General features: G+C 46.1%; 1 protein-coding gene across 1 annotated transcript in view; it reads left to right on the top strand.

Annotated features, from left to right (window-relative positions):
• Window positions 1–21,914, top strand: part of ERGIC1 (endoplasmic reticulum-golgi intermediate compartment 1) — a 56,971-nt gene extending 35,057 nt beyond the window's left edge. The window contains exons 4-10 of the mRNA XM_079320005.1: window positions 1,434–1,528; window positions 2,167–2,291; window positions 4,534–4,638; window positions 7,690–7,750; window positions 8,796–8,896; window positions 11,479–11,601; window positions 18,407–21,914. Of these exons, the coding sequence (XP_079176131.1) occupies window positions 1,434–1,528; window positions 2,167–2,291; window positions 4,534–4,638; window positions 7,690–7,750; window positions 8,796–8,896; window positions 11,479–11,601; window positions 18,407–18,514 (718 nt within the window). The 3' untranslated portion in view covers window positions 18,515–21,914. The remainder of the gene's footprint in view (window positions 1–1,433; window positions 1,529–2,166; window positions 2,292–4,533; window positions 4,639–7,689; window positions 7,751–8,795; window positions 8,897–11,478; window positions 11,602–18,406) is intronic.
• Window positions 21,915–22,632: the final 718 nt, after the last annotated feature.

The following is a 22,632-nucleotide window of genomic DNA, read 5'->3' as shown; positions in this document are numbered from 1 at the left end:
TCCCCTCCCTCTGTGTCATTTTTATTAATCACTTGAAAAATAGGTTGAGTAATGATTGCAAGCAACTTGTCAAGCCAATTAAAACCAGAGAAAGGTAGGGCTGTGAAGCTGAAGACAAATGCTGTGCTGGTTTTAAATGAGTGTCTGTAAACCCCACTGACCTGTGAGTAATTGCCTCCCAAAAACCTGACAGCATGTGTGTTTCTCAGTGTGAAGGTTTTGTTTCTTCTGCATCCACAGGGCAAACAGTTCATCCTGGCCCAGGGATGTAGCAGCAGAGCAAAAATCACTTTGAATCTGTCTTGTAGCTGCCTTAGTCTGGTGTGACTGTTAGCATGTGGACTCTCCAGTGGGGCTTGTCAAAGAGTTTAATGCACTTTGAATGTGAAATAAAAGTGCTACAGAGCACTGGCTAGTTTTGTTTTTTGTAATTTGCCTGAATCTAAGTTCCCATTGCTTTATGATCTGCCCAGCTGGAAGATAAATTGTCAAATCTTACTGGTTGGAGAGGGAAAAGACCTTCTAGGTAATGTCAGCATGGTCTCAGTTCAATGGGGTGAGTCTCCCCAGAGTGGATTCTCCAGGACCATTCAGCAGATTCAGCACTGGGGTTGTTTGGGTTTATTTTCAGATGGATTGTGTGTGCCAACAATAAATATTTATACTCCTGCATTGCTGTGCCTCTCTATCTGTGTTTTGTCTCCTTTGATGTGTGCCAGCACTGTGGGTGCTATGAGACAACATTGCTCCTTGGGAAACTGCTGCAGAGTGTGTGAGATCCTGCTGTCCAGGATGTTTCTTCCCATCTGTTCCTGGCTCAAATCCTCTTCTCCTCAATTTTAGTCACCACTTTTGGTTACCATTCATAGATTGAAATGTGATATTAAGGAGTAGGATATAAATATGTCCTGCTGCCTTCCTTCTCTTGCTGCTCTGTCAGCTGGGTGGCAATAACAAAAGGCAATTAGAGACACAAATAAGCTTTCCTGGGGGGTAGTTGGGAGCAGCTTTTCTCTTGAGCTATTTATGGAACAAATGGAAAAACACATGCTTCCCTCCTGCCTGAAAGGAGTAGCAGCCCAGGGGAGGGGAGGCTTGGATCAATAACCTGCCACCTCTTCAGCATTAGGGTCTTGTTTGGTAGCACCTCTCAAAACTCAGTGGGGAGAAGAACACAAGAAGCTCAGAGCAGAAATTTTGTTTTCTGCTGGTGCAGAACTTTAAAGCCTCCTGCACTTGCTGAGCAAGAATTCAAATTAAACCATGATTTTCCCCCATTCCATCCTGGAGAGCTTTCCCTGCTCTGTGCTGTAGCCATCACACAATCAAACCTCCTCTCTCCAGTCTCCTTTTCCCCCTCCCCATGCAGGTTTTTGGCTTTTCCCTGTGGGAAGCTGCCCTGTGCCTGAACCCACCTGTGTTTTTACCCCCAGAGTGAATGAGCTCTACGTGGATGACCCAGACAAAGACAGTGGAGGGAAAATAGAAGTGAACTTGAACATCAGTTTGCCAAACCTGCACTGTGAATGTGAGTACTCCTTCCACTTAGCAGCTTTCTTTGTGCTTTAAGTACTACTTGAAATGGGCCCAGACTGGTACAGTGGCCCTTCTTCTGTACCAGGATGGAAATCAAGTATCTGCAGCCTCTGCCAATGTCCCATTGCTTTCTGTTCCAGGCCAGGGCACCTGGTTTCTTGGACCATGTGTTAGTGGCTGATCTCTCTCACTGGCTTTTTTCTTTTTTTCTAAATCTCATTGCCTTTTTCATTTAGTTATTGTTTTTTCAAATAGCAGCCTTTTTGTGTCTGGGAGCAAGAAACCTCCCAAGTTCCATTTTGCTAAAACTCTGAATGCACCAGCTGGTTGTTGGCTCTTCCCAAGTCACCTGCCTTGTGTGCCTGAAGTTTTTCTGTTTGTGTGTTTGGGATTTGCAGGCAGCTGGAAGGACATGGGAAGTGTATTTGTGTCAAATAGGCAGCATGAAAAGTTTGGTTACAAAGTTTTTCTGGCATAACAGTTTTTGACAAAGGACATTTTAGCTCAATTTAGTCATTCAGGAAAAGTGTGGATTTTTTTTTTTCAAGTAAAACCAATACATGCTTTTCCTATGCAACCTTTCTGTTATTTATTCTTTATTTTTTTGTCTTCTCCCTCCCACCCCTGCAGTGGTTGGACTGGACATCCAGGATGAGATGGGAAGGCACGAAGTGGGTCACATTGACAACTCAATGAAGATCCCTCTCAATAATGGGGAAGGCTGCAGGTTTGAGGGCCACTTCAGCATCAACAAGGTGAGTGGCAGTGGCTGAGGCTGTGCTGGCTAGAAATGCTGGCAGGACCTATTGGTAAAAGTGAAAATTTGAAAATCTATCTCTCCTTCCACTGTGTGTGTTGATGACCCTGATCAGACAGAAATTTAAATCAGTGTGGGGAGAGCAGCTACATGGCCAGACCCACAGAGAATGTGTGGGGGCTTTTCTTCACTCTCCAGAGCAGGTAATGGGGACAGAATTGCTGAACAGGTAATGGGGACAGAATTGCTGAACTGGGAGAGCAGCTCTGTGCAGCAGCCCCATGTTCAGGGGATGTGTGAAACCCCTACAGATGCCAAAGGGCTGCTGTGTTTACTCCTCACAGCTCCTGCACCTCCAAAACGTGACTCAGTGTGCAGAGGTCTTTGGCAAGGGCTGCATCCCAGCTCTGCTTTGTTCTGGCAGCTGCAGAATGACAGGAATGTTCCCTGCTGCAGGGTGCCAGGGCTCTGTGCTGGGGTGTTGGAATACAGCACGAGGCCCAGCACATGCTTGATGGGGATGCTCTGCTTCTGTCTCAAGGAATGAAAATCCAGGCCTGGAGGAGGCTCCTCTTTGGGATGGGTGTGTTCAAGATTGAATAATCTGGCTATGTAATGCTGGAGATGACTTGCTGGGGTGGGGGAGGCACTGGTGGGACCCACTGATGTCCTAAGAAGGGCACACCCTTTATTCACTCCTCTTGTGTACCACAGGCTACAGAATCCTACTTCCTTCTTTTCCTCCCAGGTCATGTTAAAGCACATCTAAAAATAACAGACAGAACCTCTTGGTGATTCTGTGGCATGGAAAGGAGCAGGGATTTAAAAAGAGGGATTTTTCCTCATCTCCAAGCCACCAGGATTGCTGGCAGCTGGTAGTCCACAAAACTGGGAAAGGGCTTCTGGAAAAGTAGAACAACCCCAGAGCACAGAGCTGAGATACCTGGGGGTTTGTCTGCTGGGTGTGGTGTGTCCTGCTCACCAAAGCAGCTCCAGAGTGCAGTGCAGAATGTGCAGTGAGGAGCTTCCTCCACTGATTTGTGTCTCATTTAGTGGCTGGGACAGCTGTCACAGGGAGGGGAGCTGACCAGGACTTCTGGCTCTGGAAACCTGAATCTCTTGTGTGTGACCTGGAAATCTGCAGAGTCTTGGCAGGAATTGGGAGCTGGAGTGGGACCTGGCCAGGCTTGGGAACTTGAGCAAGGCTTGCACTTGGGTGTTGCTGTCCCAGCTGCTGAGGGAGGACAAGGTGACAGTGTGTGACAATGATGGTGTGTGTGCTTGCTGCAGGGCCTGACGCCCTGATTGCTCAGCTTGTTTATGACACAGCTGCTGTCCACACCTGAAAGTGTTCCCAGGAGTGCACTGCTGCTCCTCAAGTCATTAAATCAGCTTTCCTGAAAGCACATGGAGTGGGCATGTGGCCTCCCATGGCCCTGCTGCTGGGGTGTCTGCAGAGAGCACACTGGGCACCAGTTGTATAACCACCCTCCCACTCCTGCCTTGGGCTGTGCCACATTGATCCAGTCTTGCTTCATTTCTCAATAGGAAAATATCCTTGCACCCTCTGTGACAGTGTTGGAGCTGTATCTGCTGAAAGACTTCAGGGCTAGTGACCTGGAAAGTGTGTGCATGCAGAGTGGTGCCATCAGAGGGCTCATTTTGTGTCTTGGAACTGAAACTTGTGTTTTTCGTTTTTTTGTGTTTCCTTACATTAAAAAAATTAAAAGGAAAGGCTCCTGCTGGCTCCTGCCAGGTGGAGAAGGGGAAGTTCTAGGTTAGTTTGCATGGGATGCCCACATGGGTTTGGTGGTGGATTTTCTCATTATATAAAATTCATTCTTGCACACAATCTCAAAGGTCAAGTTGCTCATGACTGGTACCAGAAGAGAAATCCATCCCCAGCTTCCTGGGCTGCTGTGCTGCAGTGGGCCCCTTTGCAAATGCCAGATGTGGGAGTAAGACATTGAGCAAGAGAGATGAGAATTTTATTTTAGTAGGGATGAAAGACATAGCCTTAAGTGCTGGGAATCCCTGGAGCTGGGAGTGACCCACTCACCATCTCCTGCTGAGGAGCATCAGCAGTGTGGTGGTGTTGGTCATGTGCAGGAAGGTTTCACAGATCCTTCCACCTTCCTGGATGGATCCAGGCATTCATTCCCATGTCACACCACAGAGCCTGGCAATGCCTTGAGGGATAAAATGTGAAATCCTGTCTTCCCTGTCTTGGCTAATTTTAGGTCCCTGGCAACTTCCATGTGTCGACGCACAGCGCGACGGCGCAGCCCCAGAACCCCGACATGACTCACGTCATCCACAAGCTCTCATTTGGGGACAAGTTACAGGTGAGTCTGAGAATTCCCTGGCTCTAGGGGAATGCAGTGAGAGTGGTTTAATGCCAGACACTTTGGTTTTATGGAAGGACTGTGTGTTTCTGCAATGTAAGCTCAAGTCTGGAAGAGTTCACAGCTGCCGCCAGTTGGGGCAGGAGCAGTGTCACACAACAACTGTGCTGGTTTTATCCAAAGCTGGAAAACTCCATGGCTGTCTTCTGCAGGGAGTTAGAAATGAGGGTTTGTGGCTCAGCAAAATCCTGTTTTTAGCATGAACACAGCAACCAAACCTTTCTGTCCTTGTGGAGGAGCAGTGATGCACTCAGGGAAGATGTGTGCTCGCTACTGTGTTCACCCCAGCAGCAGTCAAGCTCCTCTTAATTCACCTCACTGTACTTGTACAGCAGACACCTATTAGTCAAATCTGTTCTGTGAAACACAAGTTAGACTTAGCACTGCCAATTCCCTGCTGGGAAGAAGCTGAATGCATGCACTTGCCCAGTGGATAGAGTTTCACCAGGTGCTGCCTGTTATGTAACATTACCTGATTTCTCAATAAGGACAGATTACAGCACTTCTCTAGCCTACTTCCAAGGAGCTGGCCTCACAGGTGGGAGTTCCACATGTGCACACCCAGCTTGAGACTCACCCTAAACATTGCTTACCCATAGTCTCTCTGTAATCTTCTCTCCTCAGCACAGACATCTCATTAGTCTGCTCCTTGTACACCCACTTCCAAAAGCCTTTTTCATGCTAACAAGTCTAAGCGTTGCTTTGTAGTGCTCTGATTCTGCTCCCGGCTTCTTTTAGGAATTATCTTGTGTGGGAACCAGGAAATATTAGTGTATAAATAAGCTTGGCTTAGTGTCTGTAAAGCACACTGAGATTATGAAAAATACTAGGTGAGTGTTAATAGGGAGTTGTGCAGCCTGCGTGGGAAAGAGGAGCTGTGAGGGAACATTCCCATTGTTGTACCATGGAATCCTGGAGCAAGGCAGCTGGAGTGTGAATCAGCATGAAGGAGGAGCCTGGGGAGACAAGCAGCAAGTGTTCTTCAGTTCTTGTGGTGAGAAACCTGTCTGGCAATCGTGGAGCTGGCTCTTGATTCAGACAAGCTCAGCTGAGTTTTCAGAGTTCAGGGTAACTGCTCATGGTCTGGGTGCTGCAGGTGCTGCAGGCACTTCAGCAGCACAAATTAAAGAAGGATGTGTTCACCAGACAGGTGCTACCTCGACTCAGCAAACAGTGAGAGCCATGAGTGTGGAGAGCTTGAAATCTGCCTTGGTGCACCTTTGAATATTTCAGGTTGTCTCCAGCTGCTTTGATGTAATAAAAGCTTCTATTCCTTAAAGAGGATGAGGAGCTCCTCGTTCACTTGTGCTGGGAGTTTGTGGGTTGTTACTGACTCTGCCACAGTGATCCACTGAGGGACAGGCTGTGTTCTCCAGAAAAACCAGTCCCTTTGAAGCAGAAGTTTAAATATCATCTGGCACTGAATGAGCTTTGAGTCTTCATCAGTATTTGGTGCACAATAGTGGCAGACTTCCTGTAGATTTTTCCCTCGTTTAGATGAGATCAGAATTTAAAACTGCAGAATTATAACTCATTCAGTGAGTTCCTGCATGTCAGGTAACCCAGTAAGGAGAGAGATGAGGAAAGCAGGAGATGATGCATTTTTACTATCAGGGGCAGACACCTCTCCTGGCAAGGTTAAAACCAGGATTATTTAACACCATAATGTAGAACTCAGTAGAGATTATAATTAAAAATGCAACATCTCCTATTTGTACATCTCTCTCCTTACTGGGTTACCTGACAGCTGGAGGTAGAAAGTCACTGGTTTTAGTTTTGGTCTTGTCTACATAAGGGAAAAATCTACCAAAAGTTTGAATTGGATCTCAAAGTCTCTGGCCCAGATATTCCTTAAGAGACTTCTTAGCTGTGTCAAGAATGGAGAATAACACTGTAGCCCATTCCAGGGGCTTCTTTTTCTTCTTATGCCCTTTAGTGAGTAAAGAATGAGCACAGCCTGCAGATGTAGTTTGGGAATGGTGGTGGTTGTGTGAAATTCCAGCAGAGCAAAGCTGATCCCTGCAGCAGGATCAGCTGTTGCTTTTGCTCTTCTCCTCTTCCCAGCACCTTCCAGTTGAACTTGCTGATGGTTTTGTCTCTCCAGGATTTTCTTTCTGTTGAGCAAAACTGGTTCACTTGCTGCTTCCTCCATCATCCTCTCAGTAGGGTTGGGAATAGGGAAATGTCCACTGGGATGAGACAGATCCATGTGCTGTCAGTTGTTGAGAGGGTCTGGAAGATGGCAGTGCCCTATTGCTGAGGTGAAACTGTCACACCCATGGCCAGATCCTCCTTCCAAACTCTTCTTCCCCGAGTTAAGGTCAGGAATTTCTGGGTTGTGGAGTTCCTTGTCCTCTCTTTGTGAGCAGCACAACCTCTGACCTACAGCTGCTGCCTGGAGAGCTCACACATGGCTGGTTCTGCTGCTGGAGACACACTCCAGGTCACAGTGTGTGCAAGGCATGGAAATCCTTTCTGGGCAAAGCTCCTCAGAGCTCTGAAATCAGCTGCAGGAAGAGCTGCAGGGATGTCAGTGTGGGGTTTGTCCTTCCCATCTCCAGGCTGATGAGTTGTACAGACCCAGCTGCTCTGACATGAAACACCTTTAGAGAACTCCTGAGTTTTAACCCCAGTGTGACTCCCATTTATTTCCCTGATAAATTAATTTCACAGTTAACTCTGCAAAGCTCTTAAGAAATACCTCACAGTGAAAATTTCACAACTGGCCTCTTCCAACTGCAATTCCTTCAGCTTTGGAGTGGTTTTGGAGTTTCATCTTGTAAGATGTTGTGAAATCAGCTCTTTCACTTGGAACCAACCACTGTGATGATGGTCACTGAAAGATATTTGGGGTCATTTTTTACTGGGTTGAGGCTTTGTTTTTTTTGGGAAGGTTGAATCAGGCTGATCCCCTGGTTAAAGGGTAGGGAAGCAAAGGTCAAGAGAATCAAGTCAGAGCAGAGTTTCTTCATCCTCCTTTTTGCTTTGCAGGTCCACAATGTTCACGGAGCATTCAATGCCTTGGAGGGAGCAGACAAGCTCAGCTCAAACCGTGGGTATTGCTGGGGATTGCAGCTCTCAGCCCCCTCTGCAGGGCCATTCCTGCAGCAGCCAGGACTCTTCCATTTGCCTCTTTAGCCAAAATGATCCAGCCATTGCTGGCTGACATTTCCATTTCCTCCAGTGCTACAGAAAAGGCTTAGCCCTAAAGGTTCTTTGCAGTCCTTATGGAATTTTTTATCCATGTCCTGTTCCTGTAGTGTCCCTTTGCTGCTGTTACTTCCACCAGAAATTTTTCTTGTACTTGTGCTGCAAATTACCTTTGAATTTCTACTCTGTGGATGGCACGAGGGACATTTTCATGGCCCTTCTTTATGACCAGCACAAAAAGAAAAAATCAATGTTACAATTCAGTGCAGAGAGTTGTCTCTCAAATGTTCAGGCTCCTCCAGGACATCAATCCTGTCCATTACTTGGAACAAAATTTCTGTGGCTCTTCCTGAAGCTGTACAGATGTGGCTTGATGTTTTTTTTTTTTTTACCTCTAGGAGCCAAATATCATTATGTTACACTTGACTACAGGATCCTGCAGAGATGTCATTTAGAATTCTGTTTTAGAACTGTTTTAGCAGACATAAAACCTGAACTGAGCCATTTAAATAATGAAAAAAAAATAGTTAGGAGAAGGAAGTTGAGCAAACAAGAAAGAAATGGAAGTACACAGGTTGTGATACCTCAGGGTTTTTTTGTCAAAATGATCTCAGTGGGCTGCAGCCCTAACCTCAGCCAGTTCCTGATTTAACCAGGCTGTTTGTGGTGATGATGAAAGTGTTACCATTTATAGTTGCAGGCATTTAGGAAGGTTCTGATAACCCAAACCTTGGGTGGGTTGTGGTCCTACAGAAGTGGTGGGTGGCTTCTGGTGTCCCCAAGCACCTACAGAGTTCTGCACAAAGGGCAGAAATACGGGATGTGGCGTTTGTCACTGAGACGAGGAGGGTGACACCCTTTTGTGTGACTCTTTTTGGAAGTGTTCAGTGGGCTGGCCCCTTGCTCTCAGTGCTGACTTGTCCTTCCCTTTCCTTCCCTGAGCACAGCCCTGGCCTCTCACGACTACATCCTGAAGATTGTGCCCACGGTGTACGAGGACATGAGCGGCAAGCAGCGCTACTCCTACCAGTACACGGTGGCAAACAAGGTAAAGGGGCAGCTGCTCCTCCAGGAGGCTCCTCTGCATCCCAGGGGATGCTCAGCTCCTTCCCTCCCCTCCTGCTCCTCTCTGTGTTTGTAGGTGAGCAGTAGCCTCTGCTGGGAGAAGGAGGAACTGAAGCTCTGCAGAGCTGGCGTTTGGCATTTTGAGGTTTTTGTCAAAGCAGGTGTTGTTTTAGTTCCTGGGGAAGGTGTTTTTTTTTTCCTCACCTGTCAGTTTAGCCAATGTGGATTTCTGTGAATTGTGTGGGAGGTGTTTACAGGCTGCAGGAGCTCCTGTTGTGCCTGTCAAGATGTATCTGAAGGGGAGCTGTAATCCAGCTGGACACACAAAACATCTCTGACACCTGGTTTCAGTAACAAAGCAGTGATGGATGGATGGATGGATGGATGGATGGATGGATGAGACAAATCAATCAGCAGAGTTTTCTGTTTTTTACAAATGTTGATTTCAGACATTGAGCCAATCAATTGTAGCAGCAAATATGTGCTGTTTGAGTACTTCACAGTCCCTGCTCTATGATAGTGAATTATCACAGAATCCATTATTTTGAAAAAGATCCAAGATCACCAAATCCTCTCAGTGACCAATTCCCACCTTGTCACCCAGCCCAGAGCACTGAGTGCCACATCCAGCATTTTAATAGTTCAGTGTATTGAATTTTTTTAAAGAAAAAAAAAGAACTTATTTGCTTTTTAAGGTAGAAAGCATCTTCCAGTTGAAAATTATTTGCCATTCAGGTGCTAAATGAAAGTCCAAAATCTGTTTGTAATATCTAATTACTTCTAGTTTGCCCTAACTGATAGTTAAGCACACACTTTCCTTGACTATTTCTCAGATTAATGTTCCTGACAAGTGACTTTTGGGTTTGCTTGTTTGGTGTGTCCCAGGGACTTGGACATCTCCCTCTGTTCAGATTACAATGTATTTGTTCTGCTTAGTGTCACAACTGCTGTTCTGATAAGACTCCTGTGACAGGAGTTCTGAAAGTAATTTGGAAAATAGACAGCAGGAGCTTTTGACACTTCTGTGAGCTTGGCTGCAAATTGGGGCATTCAGCCAAGTCTGACTCATTAGGGCAGGATTGCTGGTGGGGAGAAGGGGAGAGGAAGGAAAAAATGAGGTCAGTTCTGTCAAAAATGAGGTGTTGAGAAGCACTGCTGCCTCTGGGCTTTCTTCTCATGGTGCTTCAGTCCTTTACTCCCACACTGAGCAGTGGGGAAGGGAAATGGGAATAAAGTGGGAAAGGGAAAGCACTGGAAGAGCCTGGCAGAGAGGGGCTGGGATGGGCAGAGTCTGGAGGGTAAACTCTGTCTCCTCTCTCAGCTCCTCTGCTTCCTCACTTCCCACATAACCACTGTCCCAAAGTGAGCTGCAGAACTCCAGTAAAAGCTCTGCAAATGACATGACTGAAGAGTTCTGCTTCTTTTGTTATCATGGGCTGAACCACCTAAAAATCAGAAAATCTGAGATTTATATAAGTGATAGAAGAGAAATGCTGTTCACTAGCACACAGAGAGCAAAATTAATTTTTTTTTTTGTGTCATGAGCATCCTGTTGCTTGTTCATTTTTCATCTTTCTGAAGTATCTGAGGCTGTCTTTGCCTCTTTGTGGAGGAGAATTGAACCAGGAGAGGAGATCTGAGCTGGCAGCTTGTCCCAGAGCTGAGGGAAGAGCAGCTGTGTGCAGAGACAGTTTGTGCCACACTGGGCTCTCCTTGGGCTGCTGGGTCCCCACCCTGCTTTCCTTAGATTTTTCTTCACCCTCTGAATGTCTTGATCCTTGAAAACTGAAAATATTATCTGAAGAAGATGTGACTTCAGTCTCAAAGCTGGTGTTGGTGTTGGTACTGGGCAGTGTGTCCTGCTTGGTGCTGTCCTGTGGCCCTGGACCTGTGAGGAAACAAATGGAAATTGTCACTGGAAATCTGGAAGATGTCTCTCCCAAAGCAGCTTGGGATATTTTTTTGTACTTTTGCCAATATTTTCTGAACTTTTGCCATTATTTTTCTGCATGCAGTTTCATTCTAGCTCTCAGCAGGAGTTTTTAACATGGTTTGAACGTGGTTCCAGATGATTCATACTAAGAGGACAAAGCATTCCCATTGCTGGTCTCAGTGGGGAGGGGTCTGACAGAGGAATGCAAGGACAAGGAAGGATTTTCAGGCTCTTACAAACTTAAGTTCCATTTGTTTGGGCAATGATTTATATACAAAATACAGACATACATGTGATTTACAGAACCAAAACTTCACCTTTGACTGTTTGTAGTTAAATAGAGCAGATCTAGGATGCAGAATCAATGAGAGCCTTTGTGTTTAGTCCTGTAACTCTGCATGAAAGTGGGAGTAATCACCATCACTCTGTCCACATGCTCAGGCTGGAAGGAGATGCTTTTGCTGTTACAATGATGGGAGGTGAGCAGGAATTCCCTGTTTGCTCCTTCCCCTCTGCTCAGTGGTACAAAACAGCAGGGTGAGTGCCATACCCACAGGGGCAGTGTTGTGGCAGACCCTCTCTGGGATGAGGCTGCTCACATTTGGTGCCATTTTTCTCTTTCTCTGCCCCAGGAGTACGTGGCCTACAGCCACACTGGCCGCATCATCCCGGCCATCTGGTTCCGCTACGACCTGAGCCCCATCACAGTCAAGTACACAGAGAGGAGGCAGCCCCTGTACAGGTTCATCACCTCGGTGAGTGCCCCTCCCCTTGGAACCCACCTTGTACAGGTTTATCACCTGGTGAGTGCCCCTCCCCTGCCCTTAGAACCCACCTTGTACAGGTTTATCACCTGGTGAGTGCCCCTCCCCTGCCCTTGGAACCCACCCCTGTACAGGTTTGTCACCTGGTGAGTGCCCCTCCCCTGCCCTTGGAACCCACCCCTGTACAGGTTTGTCACCTGGTGAGTGCCCCTCCCCTGCCCTTGGAACCCACCTTGTACAGGTTTGTCACCTGGTGAGTGCCCCCTGCCCTTGGAGCCCACCTTGTACAGGTTTGTCACCTGGTGAGTGCCCCCTCCCTTGGATCCAGCCCTGTACAGGTTTGTCACCTCAGTGAGTGCCCCTCCCCTGCTCCAGGTTAAGGAATGCTTTAACCCTTCCCTCCTGTCCCTATCCTATTGGCAGAGAGCCAAATTCCCCTCCTTGACCCTTCCCTAGAAGAGACTGTTATCTGGGATCCTCCTCAGCAAGGAGCTTCTTTTGAACCTTTGTTTATCCTATGCAGTGCCTAGCTCCTCCTTAGAGACTAACACAGTAAATAGCCAGGAAGGAGTTCCAGCTTACTGCACCCTGCCTGTTGTGTCTCTCCTGAGCCTTTCTTGTCCAGAGGAGTTGAGTTTGTGTCTCAGAGCATTGTCAAGTGTGGGAGATACAGCAGCACATCCCTGGGGAGGTGTGAGGTGTGAGGTGACTGATTCTGACAACTTGATTTAATATCTGGGCACAAAAAGAAGGGAACTTCATCTGTTCCAGAAGTGCCAGGCTCTGTCCAGGCAGGATGGCAGAAGCTTGGAAGTAAAGCTGATGTGGTGAGCAGGAAAACTGCAGTAAACTGCTCAGTAATGATGAGATCAAATGTGCAGAGAATCTGGTGTGGTTTGGATTGGAAAAACCTTAAAGCTCATCCCATTCCACCCCCTGCCATGGCAAGGACACCTTCCACTGTCCAGGGTGCTCCAAGCTGTGTCCAGCCTGGCCTTGGGCACTGCCAGGGATCCACAGCTGCTCTGGGCACCCTGTCCAGGGCCTCCCCACCCTTTTCCACCCAAAGTCATCCTGGTCTCACCTAGAGGGTTTTCCTTTGTTCAAGTGAAGGAAGGAGAACTCTTAGATGACACAGAGCTGCCTGTCCTTGTTACCTGCTGGTATTTGGGTGATTTTTACAATAAACAGGAAGAAAACTGCCAGTGGAGATTTTTACCAGCAGCCACTTTTCTCTTCTACAAGACACTGAATTTTTTTTGTTTTTTTTTACACTGAGTTTTACTCAGTGCTGCTGCTTGGCTTAATATGGAAATGCCAGTTCCAGGCATTTACTCCTGGGTAGAAGTGGAGAAGAGCTGCATTATCAAATTCCAGAGGTGTTTTCTTGACCAGTTATGTTTGGATCTGTCCAGAGAGCATCCTGCAGTCCTGATCTCAGCATCCAGAACAAAGCTGTGCTGGCCAAACTACTCATTATGCAAAGAGCTATTTAAAGATCCTCCAGAACTTTTAAAAAAAAAAAAAAGTCTCCAGGGAGTTGGCTTAAAATTGAAGCTGCAGTGAGCTGTGCCAGTGAGGCATGGTGGAATGTGAAGCAGTTGATAAATTAGCTGGAGTGAAAACCTCAAATTCTGATTTTTGAACTGTTTGACTGTTTTAATTAGAAGTTGCATAAACAGTGTGGCAGAGTTGCACTTCAAGATTTGGGTTTTGCAGCTTCTGATAAACAGCAAGTTCCCTTCACTGAACTTTAGACAGTGACCTCTAGAATACAGAAATAAGCAGATAAGGGGGCTTGAAATAAAATCTAAATGTCGTGGTGAAAGACTTTCTCTCCTTAGCACGTCTGCTTGGCTTCAGAACATAATCCTAAAAAAGGTCAAACATCAGCATTTCATGACTTGGCATCTCATCCTGCCTCTGCTTCTTTCCCTAAAATTATGTTCCCAGAGGTTTCTTACACATCTAGTTGGGGGTGAAGGTGTGGAGGTGTTTCCATGGGAAATGATTTGATAGCTGGGATGATTATTTAATTTTATTATCAGCATTGATTCACTGCTGATCTGCCATTATATGCCTATAAAAAGCATCTTTTTTGAGTGGTACCCTGCTTCTGAGTTGACATAAGGGACCACAGAAGAGAATTCCCTCCCTGGTTGCCACAGTGACATTTTTGGGTTTGTATTTCATTTGAGTTTGTATCCCATAACCTCAAAAACTGAAATGTGTGTTTCCTACTGAAAATCCAAAACCAGAACAGTGCTTCCACTTCTATTTCTGAAAAGATTGAAAGGTTGATTAATTTTCATTAAATAGGAATTTCATTTTCTCCTCTTCCCCAAAGCAACAGTTCTCTCCACACACCATATTCCTCCCTGGGTGAATTTTGCCCTGTTCTCTCTTTAAAGGTAGCCAGGCACTTTCTGGCAGCTGAGCTGCTTAAGGAGAGTTTTGCAGCTGATTTTTGGCTGCTTTGTTTGTCTTGTAAGTGGCTGTGGTGTCAGGCAGCACACTGGGGGCTACTCCAGTGGAATGTCCTTGCTCTTGGGGCTGTGTCAGGATGTCACCCAGGTGTGACACACTCAGGTGTGAGGCAGAGCCTTGCTCCAGGCTCTCAGTCTGGGCTGCCTGGCCTGGGGAGCTGCTCTGGGTGTCCTTTGGGCCAGGATTGCTGCACAGGAGGGCAGCCTTGGCTCTGCAGCACAAATTCCTGAGCAGCCTGGAAGGGGGAGCAGCCCTGCAGAGGATCACAGCAGCTCCAGCCCTGCCCTGTTTGCATGGCATGAGCTGTTCTTTAGCCCCTTCCTGTATCTCCAGCATGGCCTTTTGCATCACAGTTGCTCTGGAGACCAGTTAGTGATGGCCAGCACTGGGCTGAGGGCCAGCAGGGGTTGGGCTGGGGCTGTGCAGTCACTGCCTGGCTGTGGAGAGCAGCAGCTTGTTCTGGGCAGCAGCTGTTGAGCTGAAAAACCACCAGACAGGCTCTGGGACAGGGGCTCCTTCACTGCTCACTTGGGCTCCCCTGTGGCTCTCTGTAAATTTAAATTATTCCTGGGATGGAGGGGATGGTCCTGGGGATCTCAGAGAGGCTTTAGAGGGTCAGTGCTGGAGGGAAGGGCACACTGAGGGGTGATCCCATGGGAGAGGGGTGTTGGCTGTTCAGCAGAGAGCCAAAGGCATCTCCTGCTGCTGCCAAGGTTATCTGATGCTCCTTGTCACTCATGACTTTGCCCTCCAAAACTTCAGCTGTGCCAAGAGCAGCATTCCCAGATCCTCTGTCCCCATTCTAACTCATGCCTGCTCCTTAGATCTCTGTGGTGTGAAGAATTATCTTCATTTTCTGTACCATGTGAGAGGTGCTTCCTGGGCAAAGGCTTTGCTTTAGCATCAGCTTCTGGTTCTTTTGACTTGTCATGCTTGAAAAAGTTCAGTACTAAAAAGGATTTTACATTACTTGTGGGTCAGTGCTGCCACTGTCACTGTTCCATGAGTTTGCCAGAGATCCTGGAGTTAACCACAGACACTTGGCAGAATGTTAAACACAGATTTTTTTGCCTGTCAAGCTGCACTGCTTAAAATCAACTCATCCCTCAAAAGAGAAGCCATTCAAGACCTCCTGGTTGAGGTTATGGAGCAAGGGGAAAAGTTTCACTGCTGAAAATCCATGAGTTCCTGTAAGTGGCCAAGCTGAAAGTTTTATGAGATCAATGTAGGGGCTGGGAGGGGAGAACAGGCAGAAGAGCAAAGTTCTGATGAAGCATTCATAATTGAAAGAATTTTTTTTTCCTGGTATGAGAGGACTCATCTGGCCTTTAGGTATGAAAAAAAAACTGGACTGGAAATAATGGAAGGTGGGAGCTGGAGCAGAGTGGTTGCAGGCAGAGTAGTTTTTTTGCCAAGGGAGCTGGTCCTGACTGGTGTCACAGATTCAGTCCTGTGGCATTTTTATACCCAAGACCCTGTTCTGCAAGATGTGCTGAAAATCTCTAGGTGGGATTCTGCAGTTTACTTTACTAGGAATTGCCTGAGGATCCTACTGGTCCCCTATGACTTCAAAAGCAATTTTCAGACTTTTGGACATCCCAGAGGAGCTCAGTCATGTATGTGACACCTTTCTGTCACCTTGCTTGCAGCCTTGCCCCTGCTATGCATGCACTCCTGTTTAGGCATGAGCCTGCATCCCACTGTGCTGTGATCACCTGTTCCAGGTGCATTCCTCATGCCCAGAGGATGAGGGATTATTCCACTCACTGCTGGGATTATTCCACTTCTGTCTCACTTTCCCTTCATCCTTTCATGGCTGGGCCTGAGTCAAGCAGACCATGGAGCTAAAGGCAGATCACTGCCAGTAATTTATAATTAAATCTACAGAGGTGCCTGCTGCCTGCCTGTCTGTATTAGAGCTGTGATGGTGAAGGAGCACTGGTGCAGCTCCCAGCTGAGCTGGAGCCCAGCACTGCTCACCAGGACTCCAAGCCCTTTTTTCATCACCAGGACTCAAAGCTGTGTGTGCAGGAGGCCCTGAGCCAGTGCCAGGTGTGTGTGACTCATCCCCACTCAGCACTACACAGCTCTGCAGATGAATTTATATTTTTTTCTCTATTCCCCAGCCCCTTGTCTGCTGCTCTGAAGTCAGATTTTCCTGCTGTGTGATGCAGGATCTGGCTGTTGGATGGGGTTTGTGTTTGTGGTGTGACATCTCCTGTCAGCTGAGCTCTGAGCTGACATAACCCAGCTCCATGGTGGGCATTTCCCCTGGGAACTCACCCTGTGTCCTGCCCTGAGGGACAGCAGGGAGGGGCCACAGGGGCAGGAGCTGGAGCTTTTTGTCCCCTAAAATTCCTGACTTTGCCTCAGGCAGCTGCTCTGGTTTTAGCAGCCTTGATCTGCTGGAATGCTGAGTGTCCTGCAAAAGGCACATTTCCTGCAGCTCCCTGAGCTCACTAAATATCATCTCTGGGTTGTAAATACCCATGGAAAGGAGCTGTGGCTCTCACTGCCTTCGCCCACCATTAATGAGCTGTTTGTTCCTTCCCCCAGTGCTGCTGCTGCTGCTCTTACATTATTTTTTTTGTCTCTGGCTTTGCCCATGGGGTGCTGTGTGGGAGAAGAGACATGGCAGGGTGGCACCAGTTCCCTTCTGGGCCAGCTGTGTTGCAGTTTTATAAAATTCTATTTTATCATAGAACTGTTTAGGTTGGAAAAGACCCCCAGGGCCATGGAGTCACAGCTGTGCCCCATCCCCACCCTGTCCCATCCCAGAGCACTGAGTGCCACCTCCAGCTCTTCCTTGGACACTCTAGGGATGGGGATCCAAATCTCCCTGGGCAGTTCCAATCCCTGAGCTCCCTTTCCATGGGGAAATTCCTGCTGCTGTCCACCCTGAGTTTGCCCTGCCCACCCTGAGCCATTCCCTCTCTTCCTGTCCCTGTTCCTGGAGCAGATCCCAAATTCCCCCCTGGCTGTCCCCTCCTGTCAGGGAGTTGTGCAGAGCCAGAAATTCCCCCTGAGCCTCCTTTTCTCCTCCTGAGCCCCTTTCCAGCTCCCTCAGCCCCTTCCCAGCTCCAGCCCCTCCCTGTCCTTCCCAAATTGAGGATCCAGAACTGGACCCAGCACTCCCAGTGTCACCTCAGCAGTGCCAGCACAGGGGACAGTCCCTGCCCTGCTCCTGCTGCCACACTATTTTTGACACAAAAACATCTGAGTTATGCTCAAGACTGGCTTCATACAACCCACCTGGTGGGGAGGCAGAAGTCAAACACCACAGGAGGGGAAGAAAGTCCCAGGGTGCCAGCAGGGAGTGTGATACACCACAACATGCCCTAAAAATGTTACAGCCATGGTCTCATTACACAGCTCTCATTTCCTACCTCCCACATTTTTAACTGTGATGCTCTTTTAATTTGGGGTTTTACACTGTGTAGGATGAGCTGGTTCTCAGAATAACAACACCAGGTTGTGAGAAGAGGAACAAGATATGGAGCTTATCTCCTGACAAAGGAAAAAGGGGATTTGTTATGAGCTAGGAGCTGAAGGAGAGAGTAATCCCAAAGCAGTGAGCCACTGTAGCAGGGAAATATTTTGTATTGTTGGTCTTCTCCAGCCTAAATAATTCTGTGATGCTATTTCCACAAGGACTCTGATTTGACAGAATACACAGAATATTTCTGTATTTTTGTAGCACTTGAGAAGTGAAGTAGGCTAATCAGGAGATTAATTTTTTTCCCTTACCTTGTTTTTGTGTTTTAATTCAACCCAAGATCCACATCTTGTGTGGAAAACTCTGTCCCACAAAGAGTTAAGCAGCCCTTGTCATGGAAAGTGTTAGGCAGAGCTGTGCTGTCACTGGGAGCTGAGTTTCTCCCTTACTCACTGCCCTTCACATGCTCTTCCAGTGTCTTTTGCCTGTTTGTAAATGATTATCTTGTGAAATGGGGAAAACACTCCAACACTCTGGTGTTTCTAACAGAAAACAGCAGTAGGAAGATGTGAGCAACACAGAGCTTCTGGAAAGCTGAGTTAGGTGGAGTTTAGCCCAGAAAGGAGCAGTGTTTGTGCCTGGGAGCTGGGATTTGTGCTGGGCTCAGGCTGTGAGGAATTCAGCACTAATTTATTCCACTGTAGGGAATGGTTTTTATGAATGATCATCATGTAATTCCATCCCCAGTGCTCTTACCCAGTTCTTACTGTGCTTCCAGAAAATACCCCAGCAGCAGGATCCCTCCTCCAGCTTCAGCTGTGTAAAAGTTTCTCTCATTGATGACAAACCTGTCTCTTCTCTCTGCAATTCCAGATATGTGCCATCATTGGAGGAACATTTACTGTTGCTGGCATCCTGGACTCCTGCATTTTCACAGCATCAGAGGCCTGGAAGAAGATCCAGCTGGGCAAAATGCAGTAGCAATGAAATTCTACCCTCAACTCCAAGGACAGGAGCAAAGATTGACAAATCTACCACTACCTGTTTTTGTCTTTATTTTCTATTTGATTGAATCAGTATGTTTTTCTCTAATCAGGCAGTTCAGTGAAGATGTCTTCAACAAATCAAAGAAATCTCCATGCATTTCAGAGCTCTGAGAGGGAAAAGTCAGTGGAATCAGGGTGTGGATTTTGATTCCCTGCCCCCAGAAAGAGAGGTTGAAATGCCATGTCAGATGTAAGTAAGGATGGCAGTCTGTGCTCTGGGAGGTTCCTATGGCAGTGTACAAGCTAGGGAGTAGATGGCAAAGAGCTGAACTGTCTTGTGGCACTTTTTGGAGTTCTGTAGGATTTGCATGATCAGACAATCGACTTTTGTATAGGGCAAAATGACACATGAGGAAGAAATTCCACCCGTGGTGCCAAAAAGGTGATGTATCTGTTGGTGAGGAATGGAAAGTGTTAGTCCCCACAGCAAACCTGAGACAGAGGGCAGAAATAACATGGCAAGAAATGTTTTATGCTTCTGTTGAAAGCTCAGTTGTTCAGATACAACCTTTCTAAAGAAGTGAAAAAAGGAGAAGAGGAAGCCTTCCCTACCTTTACCTGGGCAAACTGTGAGCCCAGCAGTGGAGGGCATTTCTTTTACTCTGGATGTAAAAGTGGCTTCATTTCTTCCCAGTAACTGAATATCCAGTCTTTTGTTTACAGGTGGCATGAAGTAAAAACCAAACTGAGCATCACAGTTTTATGTGGCCTTTGCTTTGAAAGGGAATAGTTGTCTTTACAGCATTAGCTTTTATTTCTTCTGTTTCTAAACACAGACCACCCAAAAGTCTGGATTCTGCACTTCTGCTTTATTGTTATTGTTGTTGTTTTGGAAAAGAATTTTATATTCTCTGTGCTCAGAAAAATGGTGCAGCCTTCTGGGTGGATGAGCACAGCTTCCTCTCTTGCTTTGTGTGTGTATATTCAATACACCTTGCAAACACAGGAATTCTGACTTTTCAGGGTTTAAGGTGCCTCCCTTTTCCTTTCAAACTCAGTCAGGCATCTTTTCTGAGCCCTGCACTGACACTGTTCTCCCACAGGTACACAGGGCAGCATTCCCACAGGCTGACCCTTGCTGGGAGTTTTGTTTGATCCCTTAAAATGGTACCTGAGCTTCCCTGCCCATTCCTTCAAGCCTTGCCTTCTGCAGCCTCCAAAAAAATGGAGGTGTGAGGGGAAAACTCCTGCCAGGGGTGTCTTGCATGTCATGGTGTCATGAAATGAGACCAAATCTCCATCAGTGCATTTTCCAGAGCCTCATCAATTGTTCCTTGAGTAGTGACAGTCTCCTCATGCCTTGTGAATGCCTGAGCTGAGGATACACAAATTTTAAGTCTTTCAGGATGGATTTTAAAAAAATATATATAAAATTCTTGAACTCAGTGCTGTTAATTCTAAGATGGGTGCAGGGTTTCTCTTGGATGATATCCATTGCCTTTTCCTGGAGGCAAAATATCCAAACTTTATGCTGTGATGATATGAATAGTTGAATATTCAGTGTTATTGTTAGAGTCAGATGCATTTCAAAAGAATTCCTGATTGTCTGTTGAAATTGTCCCATTGCTTTGGAAGCAGGGAAAGTGTAGCCAGTTTTATCCACCCACCAAAAAGCAGCAGCCAGCTGCTCTCCCCCTGCCATGCTCTGCCCTGGAGTGATTTGGGACAGTTTTGGAATTTTTGCCTGTTCTTACTCTGGACTGATTGCTCTTAATTTTAGGTGTAAACTGGATTGTGTAACTTCCTGTACCCATTCATGTATGGATAGATTTTTTTTACTTTATTTTTTTCTCCCATTTTACAAAAATGAACTTGAAAATGAGATGCTTGTGTTCATTTGGGGTGTGTGTCTGTGCCTGTGAGTGGATCCCTGTGATGTGGGATTTTCCACAGCAATTGCTTCTCCTGCTGGCTGAAGGATTTCCTCTAATCCATTGTGAAATTCACAGCTAAAATACCCTGGGGGGTTTTTTTTTGGGTTTTTTTTTTTTTTTTTTTTTGCATTTGGTGAGTCTTTGCTGACAGCTTGGGAACAGTTGATTACTACAATGAGATTTTTAATATTTTAGCATCTTCCTTAAACTGAGATTTATTTAGTGCATCCTCCTCCTGAGCTGAGCAAGGGGAGATCTTTGCAGTACAGTTCATTTTCTGAAATGTCTCCTCTGGTACAATTTCTTTGGCACAAACAAAGGTGGTTGCAGATTCTTTGTGTCCCCTGGTGTGTTATTCCCATCCTTCTGCCCATTCCCTGTTTTTGTGAAACTGCCTCCTGTGCAGTCCAGGCCAATTCTCTAAACCAGACCAGTGAAATTGGTTTGTTTGGGTTGTTTTGGTTTGGTTTGTTTTTTTTGTTTTTTTTTTTTAAATAAACACTTCAGCATGCCTGTTCTCTCTGCCAAAATATCCCCTGCAATATGGTAATAAATCACTTTTTTTTTTCTTCTTTTTTTTTTTTTTTTTTCTTTTTTTTGGCAAGATGTGGAAACCAAGTTGCACTCAAGTTCTGGCAGGAGAAACAATCTGTACCTTGGTTCTCTAAACCATTCTAAACCTTTGAGTGCTTAGTTGTGCTTTTAAACATCCTTGCAAACAAAAGAATTTCGAGTCAGAGCAGAAGGAAACCCTCAGTTTTACGGTTCTGACTTTGCCCTTTCAAGTCAATCTTTTCATAGAAGTTTCCAAAAAAGACATCCCTGTAGGAAATATTTGAAATTCCCATTTTTAATTATTCTCTGTGACTCCAGACTCCACCCTACAGTGAGAACTTGAGGCATAGGATGCTTTGCAATGGTGGAGTTAAAAACTTCTAGCTGTAGGGAAAGTTATTAGCTGTATTCTAGGCAGTATCTGGACTGCTAAAGAAGATTTTTAAAAGAAAACCAAATGGAAATGGGGTACAAACATCCAGGAGAGATGCATCTGTGAATGTTTGATCTGATCTCTCAAATATTTGCATTTATGTGCGCTGTAAAAAACGAGATCTGCAGTGTGGGTGGCCCTGTCTGCCACCAATTCCTGAATATTTCTCATGTAATGTTCTTTCTCTGTGTGACACACGGGCAGCTGGGGCTGGGAATGGCTGGGATGAGTCTCTGCTTTCCAAGAGTTGTTGGAATTTGCAGTTTAGGGATGTCAGAGAGGGGCAGGGAGGAGGAGCAGCCCTGCTGTGTGTGGTACAGCAATGTTTAAAGCACAAGTCTTTTACATTTCTACAGTGGAGACTGTTAAAGGAGTTCTGGCATTTGTCTTTTTTAATTTGCAACCTTATGTTAATAAACTATTAGCCTTTTTAGTTCCATAATAATTAAAAATAAAACTCTTACATGTTTCGATTGGCTTCTTGTTGCAAAATCAATCTAAAGGGGTTTTTATTCTTTGGTTTTTAATTGTGATTTCAATGAGCTGAGTGTTATCACACAGTGAAATCACTGGGAGCCAGGTCACTGTGGTGAAAGTTAGCAGGAGGCTCTTTTGTAATCAGCCCTGAGTCATGTCTGGACATGGAGTGCTCAGTTTTGTACAGCACCAAGTGTCCCACCCTCCCTTTTTGTAGGGAAAGGTGAGTGGATTGTGCTGGCTTTGGCTTGCATTGTGCTCCTTGGTGTATGAAATAATCCCATTTTTGTCCCCCTCCTCCTTTAATATCCACTTAGCCTTGCTTCATAACTATTCAGAAATAAGTGTCTGAGGCAATTATTAAACAGTAAAGGGTTTCACCACAGGGTGTTTGTGCTCAGGATATCTGCACCATCTTCAGAAACAAATTCCCTTTATGTTGGTGTGGGCTGCACAAGATCTTTGTGCAGGAAGAGATCTGCCTGTTCCAGTGGTTGGAACTCACATTTCCACCAGTGCTGGGGTGCTGCTGAAAGTCCTTACTCAATAAATGAGAAATAAAAGCTCTGGGGAAGGTGTTTGTCCAAATCCCAGCCTGCTGCAACTCAGTCCCAAACTTTCCCAGCCTATCTTTATAAAAACCCAAACCAAACCAAGCTGTATCTCAGCCAATTAACTGGTTAATTTCTACTAATTTTAATTGACAATAAATTA

The sequence above is a fragment of the Erithacus rubecula genome (genome assembly GCF_903797595.1).
Source record: "Erithacus rubecula genome assembly, chromosome: 16".
Taxonomy (NCBI): Eukaryota; Metazoa; Chordata; class Aves; order Passeriformes; family Muscicapidae; genus Erithacus; species Erithacus rubecula.
This window is presented reverse-complemented; position numbering and strand designations above follow the sequence as displayed.